Source organism: Alexandromys fortis, unplaced genomic scaffold (assembly GCF_014885135.2).
Source record: "Alexandromys fortis isolate MF-2015 unplaced genomic scaffold, M_Fortis_MF-2015_v1.1 scaffold_186, whole genome shotgun sequence".
Classification (NCBI taxonomy): domain Eukaryota; kingdom Metazoa; phylum Chordata; class Mammalia; order Rodentia; family Cricetidae; genus Alexandromys; species Alexandromys fortis.
Window position 1 is genome coordinate 2,428,016 of NW_026068067.1, and position 18,946 is coordinate 2,446,961.

At 48.4% G+C, this 18,946-nt stretch overlaps 2 protein-coding genes across 9 annotated transcripts in view; one reads left to right on the forward strand and one right to left on the reverse strand.

Annotated features, from left to right (window-relative positions):
• Positions 1-14,058, reverse strand: part of Brme1 (break repair meiotic recombinase recruitment factor 1) — a 29,390-nt gene extending 15,332 nt beyond the window's left edge. For 6 of the 7 annotated variants that reach the window (XR_007588500.1, XR_007588499.1, XR_007588498.1 and 3 more), the window contains exons 1-4: positions 13,675-14,000; positions 13,186-13,239; positions 5,131-5,305; positions 1,752-1,830 (exon numbers count right to left, since the gene is read on the reverse strand). Coding sequence is in view for 4 of the 7 variants with exons in the window: in XM_050120822.1 (XP_049976779.1) it covers positions 1,752-1,830; positions 5,131-5,305; positions 13,186-13,239; positions 13,675-13,735 (369 nt within the window). In the remaining 3 variants the exon portion in view is untranslated. The other variant, XM_050120821.1, reaches the window with a different exon arrangement.
• Positions 14,059-14,155: 97 nt separating this feature from the next.
• Cc2d1a (coiled-coil and C2 domain containing 1A) overlaps positions 14,156-18,946 on the forward strand; it is a 17,381-nt gene continuing 12,590 nt past the window's right edge. For both annotated transcript variants that reach the window (XM_050120791.1, XM_050120792.1), the window contains exons 1-6: positions 14,156-14,422; positions 15,652-15,787; positions 17,352-17,464; positions 17,556-17,621; positions 17,856-17,990; positions 18,085-18,298. In XM_050120791.1, coding sequence (XP_049976748.1) covers positions 14,363-14,422; positions 15,652-15,787; positions 17,352-17,464; positions 17,556-17,621; positions 17,856-17,990; positions 18,085-18,298 — 724 coding nt within the window. In that variant the 5' untranslated portion in view covers positions 14,156-14,362. The remainder of the gene's footprint in view (positions 14,423-15,651; positions 15,788-17,351; positions 17,465-17,555; positions 17,622-17,855; positions 17,991-18,084; positions 18,299-18,946) is intronic.

Genomic DNA, 18,946 nt, shown 5'->3' on the forward strand with positions numbered 1-18,946 from the left:
CTCTGTTGGGTAAATGTACCACATTTTCCTTATCCATTCTTCGGTCGAGGGGCATTTAGGTTGTTTCCAGGTTCTGGCTATGACAAACAATGCTGCTATGAACATAGTTGAGCACATGTCCTTGTGGCACAATATTGGATCTTGAGAAAGAGTGTTTCCTAATTTTCTGAGAAATCACTGCACTGACATCCAAAGGGGTTGTACCAGCTTGCATTCCCACCAGCAATGCAGGAGTGTTCCCTTTACCCCACAGCCTCTCCAGCATAAGCTGTCATCAGTGTTTTTGATCTTGGCCATTCTTACAGGTATAAGATGGAATCTCAGAGTTGTTTTGATTTGCATTTCTCTGATGACTAAGGATGTTGAACATTTCCTTAAGTGTCTTTCAGCCATTTTAGATTCCTCTGTTGAGAGTTCTCTGTTTAGGTCTGTACTCCATTTTTTTTATTGGATTATGTGTTCTTTTGGTGTCCAATTTCTTGTGTTCTCCATATACTTTGGAGATCAGACCTCTCTCTGATGTGGGGTTACTGAAGATCTTTTCCCATTCTGTAGGCTGTCATTTTGTTTTGTTGACCATGTCCTTTGCTTTACAGAACCTTTTCAGTTTCAGGAGGTCCCAATTATTAATTGTTTCTCTCAATGTCTGTGCTGCTAGGATTCTATTTAGGAAATGGTTCCCTGTGTCAATGCATTCCAGAGTACTTCCCACTTTCTCTTCTATAAGGTTCAGTGTGACTGGCTTTATGTTGAGGTCTTTGGTCCATTTGGACTTGAGTTTTGTGCATGGTGATAGATATGGGTCTATTTTCATTCTTCTACATGTTGATATCCAGTTTTGCCAGCACCACTTGTTAAATATGCTTTCTTTTTTTCCATTTGATATTTTTTGCTTCTTTGTCAGAGATAAGATTTCACATAACTTAGGCTGGCCTTGATCTTGATATATAGCTGAGGCTGATTTTCAATTCTTAGTCCTCCTGTCCTCTCCTCTGGAGTGCTAGAATCACGGACATCATGCCTGTTTTATGTAGCACTGGGGATAAACCCAGGTCTTCATGCACTCTAGGGCAAGCATTGTACCAACTGAGCTACATCTCCAACTGTTCCTCCTCTTACCCTACATCCCCAACCCCTCACCTTGTTTCTTTTTCTTTTTTTAAAATAATTATTTGTGTTTGACTGCATGTATGTCTGTGTGTGGGTGTTAGACCTTGGAGTTATAGACAGTCGTTAGCTGCCATGTGGGTACTGGGAACTGAACCCGGATTCTCTGAAGAGCAATCAGTGCTCTTAACTACTGAGTCATTCTCCAGTCCTAGCTTATCTTGTTGTTTTTTTTTTTTTAATTTTATTTTCGAGACAGGGTTTCTCTGAAGTTTTTGGTGCCTGTCCTGGAACTAGCTCACAGAGATCTGCCTGCCTCTGCCTCCGGAGTGCTGGGATTAAAGGCATGCGCCACCACCGCCCGGCTTGGTTTTTTTTTTTTTTTTTTTTTTTTTTGAGACAAGGCTTTACTCTATAGCCTAAACTAGTCTAGAATTTATTATATGGTCCAGGTTGACCTTGGACTCAGAGGTTTACCCACCTCTGTTTCCCAAGTTCTGTAATTAAATGTGTGCACCACCATGTCTTGCTTTGATTTCTTTTCTTGTAGTCTCACACAAGTTGTCTTATGTCCCTGCATCCCTGTGGGCAGTGAAGAGCTGCTGGCTGCAGACAGGATATAGACCTTACAAGAGGAGGCTCACCTGAGAAGGAGGCAGGGGGACCAGCTCTTCCGGTGACTCCAGGAGGTCAGAGGCAGCTCTTGTGTCCTCCACAAGGCAGCTGGGTGAGAAGAGGGAAAACAGAGAAGTCCTTCTAGATGTTACTTACATACCAAGACAATGGGATGGGTGCAGCTCCAGCAGTCAGCATAGCTCACATAGTATGAGAGGCTATGGGTTCTATCCCCAAAACATGCTCACACACAGACACACATATATACACACACAAACACAAATACATATACCACAACATATCCCTACACACTTACTTTCTCAAGAACAAAGGGAGGTGAGAACCTAAAGGAAAAGTAATTCTGAATCTTCCAGGGAGGGCCTGGAAATTGCTTCTTAGGGTTTAAAAATACATCAGTTCCATTTTCCCTATACAGGGCTGAGGATGGAACCCAGAGCCTGGTGCCTGCTAGGCAGGTGCCCAGATCATCTTCTTTGAAAGGGTGAAATTTACAGAGTGAAGTATTACTTAGCAATAAAATAAGAATCTGGGCCGGGCCTGGTGGCACATGTTTTTAATCCCAGCACTCAGGAGGCAGAGGCAGAAACAGGTGATCTGATGGAGGTGGGTCTTGTAATAATAAAGAAACTGCCTCGGCCCTCATAGGACAGAAAATTAGGTAGGCGGAGTAGACAGAAGAGAATTCTGGGAAAAGGAAGCTTAGTAGAGGAGTCGCCATGATGCTCCCACTCCAGACAGACGCAGGTTAAGATCCTCTCTGGTAAGCCAGTTCATGGGCTACACAGAATATTAGAAATGGGTTAGAACAATATGTAAGAGCTAGCCAATAAGAAACTGGACCTAGCCGGGCCAGGCAGTGTTTGAAAGAATACAGTTTCCGTGTAATTATTTCTGGGCATAAGCTAGCCATGTGGGCGGCCGGGTGCCGGGAACGCAGCCCTGCCGCCGCTCCTATTTCAACAGATGGCGCCCAACGTGGGGCTCAGCACCCGCTCTTTAGACCCGCTGTGTCCGCAGCAGGTCAGGCACACAGGCTGCCAACTCCCCCTCCCGCAGCTGCGCGGCTCGGGACGCGAACGCGGCCCCGAACGAACGCCATCGCCTGCCCTTAGCCACTCCAGCGCCCGCCCGCCCGATTTAGGTCAGCAGGGACGGCTTTGTTCCAGCGATCGCCACAGCTCCTGCCCGCCTGTGAGTTTGAGGCCATCTTGGTCTACAAATTGAGTTCCAGGACACTTATGATTGTTACACAGAGAAACCCTGTCTCAAAACAAACAAAAAACAAAACAAAAAAGGAAAAAAAAAAAACCAGAAAAAAGAGAATCTGAACGGTAGCTCCATGGATAAAAGCCCTTGCCACACAAGCAGGCCTATGTAAAAGCTAAGGGAGTAGTACAAGAACTGTAATCCCAGCACCCCGTGACAAGGCAGCTGGCCTGTCCACAGCAGAACAACAACAGACACTGTCTCAAACAAGTGGAAAGTCAGAACTGACTCCATAGGTTGTCCTGGACATCCTCTGACAGTCACAGATGATGTGCTGCAAGTCAGCTCCCATCCACACACACCAAGAAAGGAAAGAGAAAGGGAAGAAAAAGAAAACAGAGAATTTCTAACCAGGCATGGTGGCACACACCTATAATCCCAGCACTCAGAAAGCAGAGGCAGGCAGATCTCTTTGAGTTCAAAGTCAATCTAGTCTACAGATCAAGTTCTAGGCCAGCCAGGGCTGCTCAGTAAGACCATGTCTCAAAACATTTTTTTTCTTTTTGGTTTTTTAAGACAGGCTTTCTCCGTGGCTTTGGAGCCTGCCCTGGAACTAGCTCTTATAGACCGGGCTGGCCTCGAACTCACAGAGATCCACCTGCCTCTGCATCCCAAGTGCTGGGATTAAAGGCGTGCGCCACCACCACCTGGCTTCAAAACAAATATTTTTAAAAATATTTTTAGGTGCTGGGGTAGCTCGGTAGAACACAGACAAGAGGCTGGATTCCATCCCAGCACTGCAGAGGGAATAACAAGTTTTACACTGAGGTCATTTGTGTGGCTTCTGGAGAACCAGAAGATTTTTCTCCACATTTTGCCGTTTGTTTTATATTGGTTTTCTTTTTGTCTCTTTCTCTATATGCGGTATTTCTTCTTTTTTTAAAGAGAGATTTATTTTTTTATGTATATGAGTGTTCTTTCTGCATGTACACTGTTATCGCAGAGAGGGCATCAGATCCCACTATAAATGGTTTTGAGCCACCATGTGGTTGCTGAGAATTGAACTCAAGACCTCTGGAAGGCCTGTGCTCTTAATCACTGAGCCATCTCTTCAGCCCCATAGGTGCTATTTCTTAGTGAACATTAAAAAAAAATAGCACAAGATGGATAGAATTCTTGTCCCTTCCCGTGTTTGTAGACTGGGAGGCCTCACAGCAGTGCATCTCCACTGGCTTAGCAGAAGATTAAATCTCTGTGACCTTCTGGGAGGGAGGATTAGGTGATGTGTGGCTCACACAAGTCTGCAGAGCCAACACTTGTGGCTTCATGGTGCCACTGTTAGCAAGTCTGCTGTGACCTGAAATCAGACAGACATACATGGAGAACTTATACTGGGCTGAGCACAAGCCTCAGTATTTTTTTTATTTTACTTTTATTTTATTTGCATTGGCGTTTTGCCTGCATGTATGTCTATGTAAGAGCTTGGAGGTATAGACAGTTGCTAGCTGCCATGTGGGTGCTGGGAATTGAACTCAGGTGCTCTGGAACAGTCAGGGCTCTTAACCACTGAGCCATCTCTCCAGCTCCAAGCCTCAATATTTTTAATTCAGTCTCAGTATTTTTAATTCAGTAAATGTGGTCACCTAGCCCACACTGTCTTCCTTAAAGACATCAGTTACCAGTCATTTTGCTCCTCCTAATTCCATTTTTCTCTCTCCTTCCTTCCTTCCTTCCTTCCTTCCTTCCTTCCTTCCTTCCTTCCTTCCTTCCCTCCTCCTTTCCTTCCTTCATCTCTTCCTTTCTTTGGGAAATGTGGTCTCATTATGTAACCCAGGCTGGCCTCAAACTAATAGGTATCTACCTGCCTCTGCTTCCCATGTGCTGGGATTAAAGGTGTGTGTCGTCATAACTGGCCTGTTTTTATGTGTGTGCATGAACATGCATGCACTCAGGGGTCAACCTCAGGTCTGAAACTCACCAATTAGGCTATACTGGCTGGACAGTGAGCCCCAGGGGTCCACCTGTCCTCCCTCCTCAGCACCATGCTGAGATGTTTTCACATGGGTTCTGGAGGTGGAAGGTCTTTGTGCTTGTGAAAAGAAGTGCCTTTCCAACTGAGCTTCCTCCCAGCCTGGATCGGTGTTAACTGTAACAGAGTTGGGCCGGTTCTGAGCCACCTACCTGGAAGCTGCAGGTTGTGATTCCTCCTCAGTTGGCTCTACAGAGGCAGCAGGTTCTGGGCTGTCTTCCGACTCTCTGGAATGGTGTGACTGTATCAGCATGGAGCTCTGGGGGCTTTCCTGGGGGTCTTTCAGCCGTGGGTTCTTAGATGGTTTTGAGGAAGGGAGGCTGTCCCCTGGTTTGGAGAGGGAAGTGAGGGGCAGGGATGCAGATCAGGTACAGCACGGTTGTGGTTGTCAGTTTAGCACAGGAGGGCCACAGCTAGACTATAGGTGAGTGGGTCTGTGTTGAGGGCAAGAAGGCCAGTTCTGGTGCTAACCTGGTGTTGGGGAGATAGGAGGGAGCCCCATTCAAGACCCAGAACCCATTCTCTCATGTGTCATACAATTAGATTCTTTTTTTTCTGGTGAGACAGGATCTTACCTGTAGCCCAGGCTGTCCATGAACTAACTCTCTGTTCTGCTGCCCCAGCTTCCAAAATGCAGGAATGATAGGTAGCCTGCATTTTGGAAGCTGATTCAAGGGCTTTATGTGTCCATGTGCAAATGTACCTGTCTGCGCATGTGCATGGGGGCCAGGGGTGAACATATAGTGTAATTTCCCGGGAGTCACTCAGCTTTTTGTTTGAGACAGCGGCTAGGCCCAGGGAACACTCTGCCTCTGCCTCCCCAGTGCTGGGATTACAAGTGTGCCACCTCACCACTGAACCATCACCTCAGCTTTAATCTACTAACTTGGCCATGACTGTGATGGAATCTTTTATTTACATTATTTTTAAAATTTTATTTTATGTATATGGGTATTTCATCTGCATGTATGTCTGTGTTTCATGTCCATACATGGAACCTACAGGGGCCAAAGAGGGCATCAGAGCTTCTGCAACTGAAATTACAGACAGTTGTGAGTCTCATGTGGGAAATGGGAATTGAGCTCAAGTCCTATGGAAGAATAGAGCATCCTCCGGCTCCTGAGATTACATCTTGAAGCACCTTGGCTCCAAATCACATGGGACAAGTGGGACCAAGCCCCCTCTCCTCTGGGAGAAGTGAGGCAGGTCTCAGTTCAAATGGTAGAACCATGTCTGAGGTCCCTACCACCCTCCCGTTCTTACCCATGGCTTTCCTTTTCACTTGACAGTGACAGTACTTCTGCTAGCCTCTGGAAGGCGTCAGGTCATCTCCTGTATGTCGGGAACTATAGAGCCCTGGCCCCTTGACTTTCTTTGCCTGCAGCTGCTCTGAGACCTTGATGGCAGGCTGATGAGACCCACAGCTGAAAGATCCCGAGAGCTGGGCGTGGCTAAGGATCCCTATATAAGCTTCCCTGGAGCACAATAAACTGGGCATTCTAGGCATTCTCGTATCAAGAATGACCCGCGTCCATGTGTCCATGGCTCTGTCTGTGTCTCTGTTTTTAAGTCTCCAGCTTAGTTCCTGGCTCACGCGTATTTGTAGTGGCACGAGCGCTACAGGACTGAACAGGATCATTCGGCTTTTTACACCTGACCCCTATGACTGAGCCACACACAAGCTGAGCTTGTCCTTCTCTTTCTTCCTGTTTTGACTAGAGGAATGTACAAGTCAGCACTAGTGTTCAGTAATCTAAAGCGCTGAGCACACAGAAGTCAGGTGGCGGTGCATGCCTTTAGTTCTAGCACTTGCGAGGCTAAGATAGGATTGAGAGTTTGAGGCCAGCCTGGATTACGTGAGAACCTTTTTCAAACAACAACAATAAAAACCCAATGGCAGTTGTTTAATTATGTAAAGATGTGTTGCTGTTTCACCTTGCCTGCCTAAGGCTCCTGATTGTTCTAATAAAAAAACATAACTGAATGGCTAATAGTTAGGCAGAAGAGGGATAGGCGGGTTGGTGGGCAGAGAGAATGAGGAGGAGAAGTCTAGGTTCAAGGAATAAGGGAGAACACCTGGGTCAGAAGCCAGGCAGCCACTAGCCAGCCAGACACAGGAAACAGGAAAGTAAGATACACAGAAAGAAGAAAGGTTAAAAAGCCCTCAGGCAAAATGTAGATAAAGAGAATCAATCAGATTAAAACAAGAGCCAAGATAAGGCTGAACATTCATAACTAATAACAAGTTTCTGTGTCATGACTTGGGAGCTGGTTAGTGGCCCAAAAGAACGCTTGTTATGAGTCTTTTGGACATTTATAGAGCACCTACTGCATACTGGGCTTCTTCCTACAACAAAATAGAAAAACCAAACTGGAATATTTTCTTTCTGGAATTCAGTCAGACTTACTACACAATTCAAGTATGAGAACCTGAGTTAGATCTACAATATGCATATAAGAGCCAGGAATAGAGTTGGGTGGTGGTGGCACACACCTTTAACCCTAGCACTCAGGAGGGTAGGCAGATCTCTGTGAGTTCAAGGCCAACCTGATCTATAAGAACTAGTTCCAGGACAGTTAGGGCTGTACAGACAGAGAAACCCTGTTTTTATTTATTTATTTTTTTTTTTGGTTTTTCGAGACAGGGTTTCTCTGTAGCTTTGGTACAGAGCTTTGGTACAGCTGAAACCCTGTCTTAAAAAAAAAAAAAAAAAGACAAAAATAAAAAAAAAAAGTCTGCCAGGTGGTGGTGAGCCTTTAATCCCAGCACTCAGGAGGCAGAGGCAGGCAAATCTCTGAGAGTTTGAAACCAGTCTGGTCTACAAAGGCTCCAAAGCTACAGAGAAACCCTGTCTAAAAAAAAGAAAAGAGCCAGGAATGGTGGCCTAAGACTGTAGTCCCTACTTTGTAGGGTCAGAGAAAGACAAATCCCTGGATCTTGTTGGCCCTTTTGGTGAGACCCTGACTCAAAGCAGAGTGACTGAGGAAACACCTGACACTGACCTCTATACAGAGGCACACGCACTACACCCATTGCATGACCGTGAACGTACTATAGGGACAGGATGGAGCTGGGGACCTGAGGTATGCCAGCCAAGTGTTCTACTGCTAAGCCATGCCCCAGCCCTGCTGCTGTGCATCTGCGGGGCAGCGCCCTCACTAAGACCCTGCAGGTGTCCATCCTCTGTCCACACCACTGCCCATGCTCTCCAACCAGCGCTGTGGGCTCAGGAATTCCTTATGTTTCTATGCCCCCACCTCTCCGCCACAAAAGACAAAAATAAATAGCTTTGTCTGGTTGCCTGAGATTGCTCACAAACAGTAGCTTGCTTGGTATGGGCAGGCCTGGGTTCATATTCAGCAGAGAAAAGAGAGAAGATTAGTTTGTTTTATTTTTTCAAGACAAGGTTTCTCTATGTAGCTCCTGGAGGTAATAGAACTCACTCTGTAGACCAGGCTGGTCTTTTTTTTTTTTTTTTTTTTTTAAGATTTACTTGTTTATTTTGTATACAACTTCTGCCTCCATGCATACCAGAAGAGGGCACCAGATCTCATTATAGATGGCTGTGAGCCACCTTGTGGTTGCTGGGAATTGAACTCAGGACCTCTGGAAGTGCAGCCAGTGCTCTTAACCTCTGAGCCATCTCTCCAGCCCCCCAGGCTGGTCTTGAACTCAGAGGTAAACTACCTCTGCCTGTGTACACTGGTTAGGTGACAAAACTGTTTTGGTAAGGATTAGGAGGTGTGGTCTTGTTGGAGATTTCAAAAGCCCACAGCAGGTCTAGTTTCAGTCTTTCTCTCTCTCCTCTCCCTGCTACATGTGGAAGATGTAAGCTCTCAGCTACTGCTACAATGCCATGTCTGCGTGCTGCTACACCCTCGCCCTGATGGTCTTGAAGTTACCCTTTGAAACTGTAAGCAAGCCCCCAATCAAGTGCTCTAAGTTGCCTTGGTGATGGTGTCTCCCACAGCAACAGAACAGGAGCTAAGACAGGTTTTGTTCCTTGCTTTAGAGAGTCTCTCACTCACCTGGAACTTGCCTAGAAGACTAGGCTGGCTGGCCCACAAGCTCCAGTAATGGACCTGTCTCTGCTCCTCCACTCCACTACTGGGAATACAAGCGCGTGTCACCATACCTAGCTTTTTTTTTTTTAAGATTTATTTATTTATTTATTATGTACACAATATTCCTTCCATGTATGCTTGCATGCCAGAAGAGGGCACCAGATCTCACCATAGATGGCCGCGAGCCACCATGTGGTTGCTGGGAATTGAACTCAGGACCTCTGGAACAGCAGTCAGTGCTCTTAACCTCTGAGCCATCTCTCCAGCCCACCATACCTAGCTTTTACATGGGTGTGGGGACTGAGCTCATGTCTTCTTGGTTACAAGGCAAGCACTTTATCAACTGAACTATCCCTCAATGCCTGGAAACTGGATTTTACCTTATTTATTGACTTAAAATATGTTAACATCTTATATTCTGTCATAAATTTTATGATATTTAATCATGGAAAATTCATTTACTTTTTGAAAAAAGTCTGCAACCAACTATTAGCTATACTGGAAATTCACTAGTAACGGTAACATCCTCTCAATCTCCATGTCCCAGCCTTACCTGTGGTGATATTTTGTTTATAATCTAATACATAAACCTTGTCTTAAGATCAAAGTGCAAAGGTAGCCACACTAGTCAGTCATACAGGCCAGGATGGTGGCACACACCTATAATCCCAGCAGCCACACTAGTTAGTCATAGAGGCTGGGCCGTGGTGGTGCAGGCCTTTAATCCCAGCACTAGAGAGGACTATAAGGCGGGATGAGACAGGAACTCGCTCTCTTCCAGTCTGAAGATTTCACAGAGGTAAGAGCTCTCTAGTGGTTGGCTGCTTTGCTTCTCTGATCTTTCAGCTTTGAACCCCTGTATCTGTCTCTGGGTTTTTTATTAGTCGTGTTACACTCACCAGTTTCAAGGTCACACTGGAACTTTGCTAGACCAGTCAGTGTGGGGAATGGTGGCCTCTCACACCAGGGGGAAGGGAGACAGATCCTGGGTTCCTTAAAACTGAGAATCCAGGGAGAGGAACCAGGAGAGAGGTGTGGAAGGGCAAGGACTTGGTGGAGGATGAGCTAGCAATGGGAAAACCACAAGGCTAGGTAGTTATTTTTTCAGTGCAATCAAGAAATGGTAGACTTAAGTTTTTAGTTTGAAGGGGGAAATGCATATTTTTCTCATTACCATTCACAGTATTTCCCAACAAAATACTCAGGTGCACAATAAACAAAAACAACAAAAAATTCCACCCACAAATATACATACGCATGATAGTTTAGGACATCAGGAACCAAGAGGGTCCCTTTTCTCTCATGAAGGCACACAGATGGTGGAGTCAAGTAGTGGTTGCTTGGTGGCCTCTAGCAGGGAACTACACTGTCGACAGGTGGGTTTTATTATTTAGACAGGGCAAGGTCAACAGGTCATGAGATGGCTAACCTTGACGACACTGTCACAGTTGCCATGAGTGGGGGTCAGCAGTTGACACCCAAAGACATACCCAGGGCCAGTCAGAAGACCGAGAGACACCTTTCTCTGGCTTTTATGCCAGCGGTAATCAGAGTGGTAGAGCATTTGGCTGGCAGCATGAGGCCCTGGTGCATCCCCAGCACTGCAAACACAAATCAAGGCAGCTGCATTTCCTGTAACTCGTTTACATGACTGGGAACTGAGGCACAGACTACTTTACCCACAATGAGGGGAGCAGAGCCCCACCAGCCAATCTTTTGAAATCTAGATTACAAACAGCCACACAGCAGTTGGTCTGGCATTGGCCCTGTGCAGGAATCGTCCTGAAACCGGAATGAAGTGGGAAAGACCTCTTGGTCCCCTGGCCTTAGGACCAGTGGCTAGAGGAGATGCTAGAGAACTTTCGCTCCACTGTTCGGCCTCCATAATTCCTGTTATTCTTACTTGCCTGTACTAAAACTTCACCATCTTTTAAGGAGCTTAAGGTCATCGTATTAGCATTCTGGTGAAAAGCAACAACTAAGTGTTATCGAGAGCTGGGTATGGTGGTGGTATGTGTGGTCCCAGCTACTCAGAAAACTAAGGTAGGAGGGTCACCCAAACCCAGAGGAGTTCAGGACCAGATTCAGCCAGATAGTGTGTGGGAAGGAGTACAGGTGCATAGGCCAGAACACAATGCCAGGCGTCATTCTTCAAGAGCCTTCTACCTTTGTGTGTGTGTTACCTACATGTGTGCCAGTGCCCTTGCCTGAGTCAGAGAGAGAGTAGCATGAATAATAAAAACCTAGAGACAGAAAAGCAGCCAGTCCACTAGAGAGCTCTCACCTCCGTGAAATCTTCAGACTGTCTCATCCCTCTTTATGTTCCTCTCTAGTGCTGGGATTATAGGTGTGTGCCGCCACTGCCCGGCCTGTGTGGCTCTTTTGTGTTCTGGTCTTCGGGCAAGCTTCATTTATTAAAATACCAATAAAATATCACAAGTGAGCATGTGGAGGTCACAGGTCAGTATTAGGGGGGTCTTCCTTTCTAACTTCTAAAATGTTTACATTTTACTTGTTTGGGTATTTTGCCTGCACGTATGTCTATGCACCACTACCACATGCATGCATGCTCTTGGAGACCAGAAGAGGGTGTGGAACAGGGTTTACATACAGTTGGTCGTGAGCTTCCATATGGGTTCTGGGAACTGAACTCGGGTTCTCTGGAAAAGCAGCCATCTCTCTAGTCCTACATCTTTTTTTTTTTTTGAAATAAGATCTCTTCCTGAACCTAGAGTTCTCTGTTGTGTTTAGACTAGCTGTCTCCACTCCCCCCCCACACCATCTAGTGCTGGAGTTACTCTCTCCCTGAACCCAGGGTTCCCTGTTGTGTCTAGACCAGCTGTCTCCTCCCCTCTAGTGCTGGGGTCACAGACAGGCACCATTATATCCAGCTTCTGTGTGCATGTTAGGAATCCAGACCCAGGTCCTCATGCTGGCACAGCATACACATCAGTCACTGAGCCAACTGCTCAGCCCACACTGTTTTATGAGGGTCTCTCACTGATGTGGAACTCGCCTAGTAGGCTAGACTGGCTGGGTAGCAAGTCACTGGGACAACAAGCACGGGCCACCATGCCTGCTATTTTAAAAATGAGTCTGGAGATTGGGCTCCTCTTGCTTTGTTGGCAAGCATTTTACTGAGCCACCTTTGCAGCCCTAGAGTGAGAACTTGTCTATTTATAAAACAGCAAAACATAGCCGGGCGGTGGTGGCGCACACCTTTAATCCCAGCACTGGGGAGGCAGAGGCAGGAGGATCTCTGTGAGTTCGAGGCCAGCCTGGTCTACAAAGGGAGTTCCAGAACAGGCTCCAAAGCTACAGAGAAACCCTGTCTTGAAAAACCAAAACCAAAACCAAAAAAAAAACAAAAAAACAAAAAAAACAGCAAAACACCTGGGCTTGGTCTACAGGCCTTTATGCCAATGCACAGTAAGAAAGTTCAAAGCCAGCCTGGGCTACATGATATATTAGGATTTCTATTACTGTGAGCAAAAGCAAAATCGAGGAAGAAAGGGTTTATTACACTTCTACATCATAGTCCATCATCAAAGGGAGGCAGGAGCTGAAGCACTTGGCTGTGGAGGGAAGCAGCCTCCTGGCTTTCTTATCTAACTCAGGACTACTTGCCTCCCCCCATGCACTATGTCCCCCCACTGAGCTGGGCCCACCCACACTCATCGTTAATCAAGAAAATGTACTACAAACTTAGCTACAGGCAAATCTTTTGGAAGCATTTTCTCAGTCGAGAGTCCCTTTTCCCAAATGACTCCAGCTTGAGACACAGCGACATAAAACAGTCAGCACACATGGCAAGAATCCACCATCTCAAAAACACACATCAGAAATAAAACGGTCAACTTGGGACAGAGATGTAGTTTCATGGCAGAGTATTTCTCTTGCAGGAAGGTCTATGTTCTAGGCCCAGTACCTCAAATAAATGAATACTAAAAAGCCAATTTGAAGGCAGACAGTGGTGGTGTCCTGGGTAGTGATGGCAGAGGCAACTGCATCTCCATGAATCTGAGGCCAACCTGGTCTACAGAGCAAGTTCCAAGACAGCCAGGGCTACACAAAGAAACCCTGTGTCAATGAAGCAAAATGAAACATAATAATAATAATGCCAATTTTAATAAACCAAATACCTGAGTCCCGCTGCTTCTTCTTCTTCTTATACATTTTATCTTTCCCTGAGAAATCTGAAAGCAACAAACAAATTCTATAGCTGTTGCCAGCACTTTATGTCCCCGCGTGTACCCAGTGGTCTCCCTCTTCCACAGGGCCCATCTGGCGGCCCGATGAGGGGAGTCAGCTTAATTCCTGCAGGACGCGGACTGGGGCACCAGGTCATAGCCATCTTGGGCAATGGCCAGGTAGGAATTTCCACCCTTTCCCTGTGTGAAGGAACTATCTTTGTCCTCCTCAGGACCTCTACTCTAGTCTATGGGATGGAGACCACTGTGCTCCACCCCACCCCCACAGCGCCCAAAGTTATGTATCTGGGGTGTGGGGTACTTGGAAGCTTTTGAGAGACCACTGGTGAACCACCAAAGTGACTTTAACCAGGGCCACCTGGGGCAGGGGTGTCGCTTCTGGTCTTCGGGCTGTGGGACTCAAGGCAAGCCAGAACCAACCTGGGCCACAGCAGAGAGACGAAGTCACTCTGTCCTTAGTAGGGACGAGATCAGCTTGCATCTGATGGGGAATAAATCGCCTAAATTACTTGCGTGACATTTTGAGAAAATGACCACATCGTCAGACATGGGATCGTGAGGCCGAATGGCGCTGGGGGACCTGAAGGCCTGAGGCCCGGCACCGTGGACGCAGCGCTCCCCGCGACCTGCCCCACAGTGACCGACAGCAGTAACACCCCCGCACTCCCACAAAGAGGACAGAACAGGGCACAGCGGCGAGAGCCACAGCCCTCCGCCCGTCACGCCCGCCACCCACGTCACGCCGCCTCGCCCTCACACCTGCAGCCCTCCACCTCTTTCCCGCCCCACGCACGCGCACGCGCAGCACCCTCACCGCGCCTTACGCATGCTCCTCCTCTCCGCGCGCGCCTCATATCAGGCGCATGCGTGTCCCCGCACTGCCTGCCGGGGATTGTAGTTTAGTGACTGAGATCCCGCGAATCCTGCGGCCGTGCTCCCGAAGGCCAAGGCGGAAGCCGGGCTGCCAGAACTCGCGAATCCCGGGGGCCGGGCTCGGAGGAGGGACTCCGAGCTCAGGAACACGGCGAGCTCAGAGACCCGGCTTCAGGGAAGAGGCACGGCAAGGCCAAGGAGCAGGGGCTGGTAGTACGGGCTTCGACCCGGGAAGATGCACAAGAGGAATGGACCCCCGGCACCCCCGGGTCGAGGCGCTGTCACCGCCCGCCAGGTGAGTGTGCGCCCCTCTGCCCACCTGGGGGGGGGCGGTCTCCTCCCACCCTTCCTCAAGGTCTCTCCTCACCCTTCTTCACACTCGCTGGGAGTGCCCCACCCCCAGAAAAGCCTGATTCTCGCCACCAGGTGAGCCTAGGGCCCCGCCCCCCGAGGTGAGGCTCGCTCCCGACTGTAGGGCCTACTGGCCTGGGCCATCCAGCTTCTGGCTCCCCACCCTCGTTACGGGGAACACCTGTTGCTGCAGCAGTTTCAGCCTGGAAGAGACAGCAATCAGACCAGCTTTTCAAGCCTTTGAATCAGCTGGGCCAGGCCACACTCCTTACTCCCATTGTATAGATGAGTACACCGCGACTCAGGGAGACCAAGTCATCTAACCAAGGTCGGAAGAATGAACAGGCTGGCCAGACAGAAATGTCAGTCCAGAGGCGTACAGGAAAACCTCCAGGACTTTGGCCCAACGTCATGCTCCCAGATCCAGACAGAGCCTGTGAGGTTTAGATTTGTCCCAACTTTGAACCAGAGAGCCCAGGGCCTAACTCAGTGTTCAGGTCTGAATCTCTCTGACTACCGGTTCCCTCCTGGCCTTGGTACGTTTGACAGATATATTTGTAACTCTGAGCCTCAGTCTTCCCACCTGTGGAATGGAGGCCTGGAAGAGTCCTTAAATGGCATGACAGTTGTAAAGGCTTATTGAGATATCTATGGAAAATGCTAGGACACAGTATGTTAATCATTATTCCCAGTAGGTGGAGCCATGCATAATTGCTAGTATTTGGCCAATTTGGACCTATAGAAAGGGTAATTTTATGTAACTCATCATATTCTATTGGTCATTAGCCAAAACAGAAAGGCAGGTCTCTAGAAAAGACCCAGTTTCAACGCTGTGGTCAAAGCTTTCATTTTTTTATTTTTTTTCCCTTGCCATGCTGGGAATGGAACCCAGGGCTTTGCACATGCAAGGGTTAGAATTAGCACTTTATTGATGAGTGCATCTACCAGCCCCACTCTGGTCCATTCTAGGCAGGTTCTCTGCTGCTGAGCCTTGCGCTTAATCACTGTGGCTTGGTCTGTGCGTCTCAGCCTCCTAGTCTCCCCAAGAAACAGTTTACTTTTAGAGATTTGGTTTCTACCTTCTGTGGGGACTCTCTGGATCCATCCTGGCCACCTGGGGCTGAATGGTGTACGGAAGGGGAAGGTCTAACTGGACAATGGTTATACCCACAGCTCGGCCTGCTGGTTGATTTTTCCCCAGACGGCCTGATGATCCCTGAGGATGGGGTAAATGATGAGGAACTGGAGGCTGAGTTCTTGGCTTTGGTGGGGGACCAGCCCCAGGCCCTGGAGAAACTCCGAGGCAAAGGTGAGATGCTCAACACACTTGAGAACTTGGAACTTCTGCTGCGGACAGCACTTGGAGCTGGGCACTGGGTTAGAAGTGGGGGAGAAAAACAAGACACCCCCCCGCTTCCTGGAGTCTGGGGTCTAGGTGACAGGGTCTGTTGTGGATGCAGCTGAGCCTTATCCAATCTGTTTTCTGCCACAACTTTCCTTTTTTTAAAGTAATTTTTTGTGTGTCTGTGTGAGTATACCACATGTGTGCAGACAGACATACACAAGAGCTGGTAAAGAGTGTCAGATTCCCAGAGCTGAGGTTACAAGTAGTTGTGAGCCACCCCATGTGGGTGCTGGGAGCTAAACTGGGGTCCTCTGCAAGGGCAGTATGTACTCGTACCCCAAGATATCTTCCCAGCCCTGAGTAACTTCAGTATTCACAGTGGCCCTACGCACAGTGTTGCTTGGTATTTCAAAGCTGGGGTGGTAACCCTGTCCCTTTGGGAAGTAACATGCGTGTTAGCTGGGAGCCTCTGGTCTGTTGGTCACCCGTTCAGGTGTGTGCACTGGTCAACATATACAGTAAATCTTTAGATAGAAGCACACAGACGGCAAGGTTGTGGGTTACTGGTTAATAAACCATGGCCAGAGGGCCAACAAGATGGCTCAGTGGGTAAAGAAGCTTTCCCCGAGCCTGACAGCCCTGTGTTCAGTCCCGGGGGTTCAGTCTCCAGGACCCGTGTGGTAGAAGGAAAAAAATGACCCTGGAAAATTGTCCTCTGACTTCTACACATGCACTGTGACACAATATTTGCACATATGCATGTGCACACGCAAGCTAAATAAATATAAAATCCAACCTTAGTAGTATTTCCCGGTATTTGGCAAAGCACTCTCTTACAGAACTGTACAGAGTACTGTTTCCTTAAACATACGCACCACGCCAACAAAAGCCTGCTTGACTGGTGTTTTTGTTTTCTGTGTTTTCACCTACTTACATCCAAATTGCATGATGCTCTGGATGCCAGGATAACATCTGAGCTGCCTTCTCCAGGATGAGTGTCATTCTGTCCAGTGTTGTATCTGCCACACAGGTGACCTGCTAGCTATCGTGTGGCTGTCCAGCCTATCCGACGAGCTGCACGGAAGCCTTTATTTTACTTGATCATATCCCAAGCAAGAATGTGCAAGCCTTGGGAGGAAGGTGCTGCCCTCTGCGGATGAGGCAGGGGCGGTGTAGGCTTTTCTGCTCCCAGAATTTAATTCACCTTTAGTTCCCACAGTCTACTGTGAGGTTATTGCTCTCCCGAAGCCCAGGGAAGTGAAGTAACCGCTCAAGGTCATACAGTGAGAGCTTGACAGAGCTGAGGTTCGAACTCGGGTGCCTGACAGCACAGCTGAGACTGGACAGGGAAGAAACGAATGCTTGGAGGTTGGGGTTGGCAGGTGGCGTCAGTCTCGAAGGGCTCCGCAATGGTGGTACGCCACGGTGCTCAGGGAAAGGGGTCTCTTCTTCAGGGCCCTGAGTGTGGGGTGGCTGCCTGAGGCTCTGGGAGGATCCTGCTCTAGCTGAGGTTTTTTCTTGCCTCCAGGTCCCTTGCCAATGGAGGCTATTGAGAAGATGGCCCGGCTCTGCATGAGAGACCCGGATGAGGATGAAGAGGGGACTGATGAGGATGATGTGGAGGCTGATGAGGACCTGCTGGTGAGCACAGGGCCAGGACATGTGGCAGTTTACCATCCCAGTGCCCTGGCCAGCAACCTCTTCCTCCTACCCTGGCCATGTATCCCTGCAGGCAGAGCTAAACGAGGTCCTTGGGGAGGAACACAAGGATGTGGAGCCCCTGAAGTCTGTGGCCCAGGTATGCCTTCCCTAAGTCACACATACACACACAGTCTGTGTTTAAAGGCTCACCTCTCCCCCCTTCTACATGTGACCTTGGGCACAGGTGACATGCTACCTCTGAACTGTGGTGTCTCCACCATTAGGGGTAGGAAAGATTGTTCCAGGGGAAACATGTGTTCATACTATGAGGGGCCGGTTAAGGTGGTCTAATTGGGGTTACCACCCATATTGAACCCCAATCTTCCTGTAGCCAAAGCCGTCAGGTTCCAACCCAGGAGTAGAGGCCATGTTGCAGGAGAGGCTAGCCCTCTACCAGTCTGCAGTGGAGAGTGCCAGGCAAGCTGGGGACAGTGCCAAGATGCGACGCTATGACCGGGGGCTCAAGGTGAGCAGGCCAAGGGCAGGGTGCTAGGACTCTGTCTGGACCCAGGAGCGCTGAGCTCCGAATTCCTCTCACTCATGCCCACACCCTGTTTCAGACACTGGAAAACCTGCTGGCCTCTTCCAGGAAGGGCAACATCATCAATGAAGCAGACATCCCTCCACTTGTTACAGTGGGGAAGGGACCAGCAGCCAGGCACAGCCACACCCATGCTACTCCCCACCTGGCTCCTGTGAACCTGCCAGCCACAGAGTCCAGCGTCACCTTGGAGACCCTATCTACCACCACACAAACCCCTGCCAAGCCTCCCGGTAAATGGTGGGAAGGGCCAGGGTGATACAGCAAGATCTATGTGGGCTCTTGAGAGACCTCAGAACATGGGCTGTGCTTACAATATTATTTGACCATAAAGGGGAATGTCATATTTTTTTAGCGTGCTCTCACATGGAAGAGCCATTAGGACATGATGCTTTAGAAGACAGGACACTAATCCCATTCCCAGGAGGACCCCAGGGTTGTCAGACCCATGAGCACAGGAAGTGGAATGGCAGGTGGCATGCTGGGGGGAGATCAGGAGGGAGTGTTTAACGGAGGTGGAGTTTTAGTTTGGAGAAATATGTTATAGAGTTGGTGAGGGTGGCTGCACTATTTTGTGGATGTGTATAAGGCCACCAGACTATGCACTAAAGAGTTCCAGGACAGCCAGGGCTGTTACACAGAGAAGACCTGTCTTTAAAAAAGGTAGTTAATAGGTAGGGAGATGGCTGTCAGCAGGTAAAGTCCCTGCTGTATAAGAATAAGGTTATGAGAGCCGGGCGGTGGTGGCACACGCCTTTAATCCCAGCACTCGGGAGGCAGAGGCAGGCGGATCTCTGTGAGTTCGAGACCAGCCTGGTCTACAGAGCTAGTTCCAGGACAGGCTCCAAAGCCACAGAGAAACCCTGTCTCGAAAAACCAAA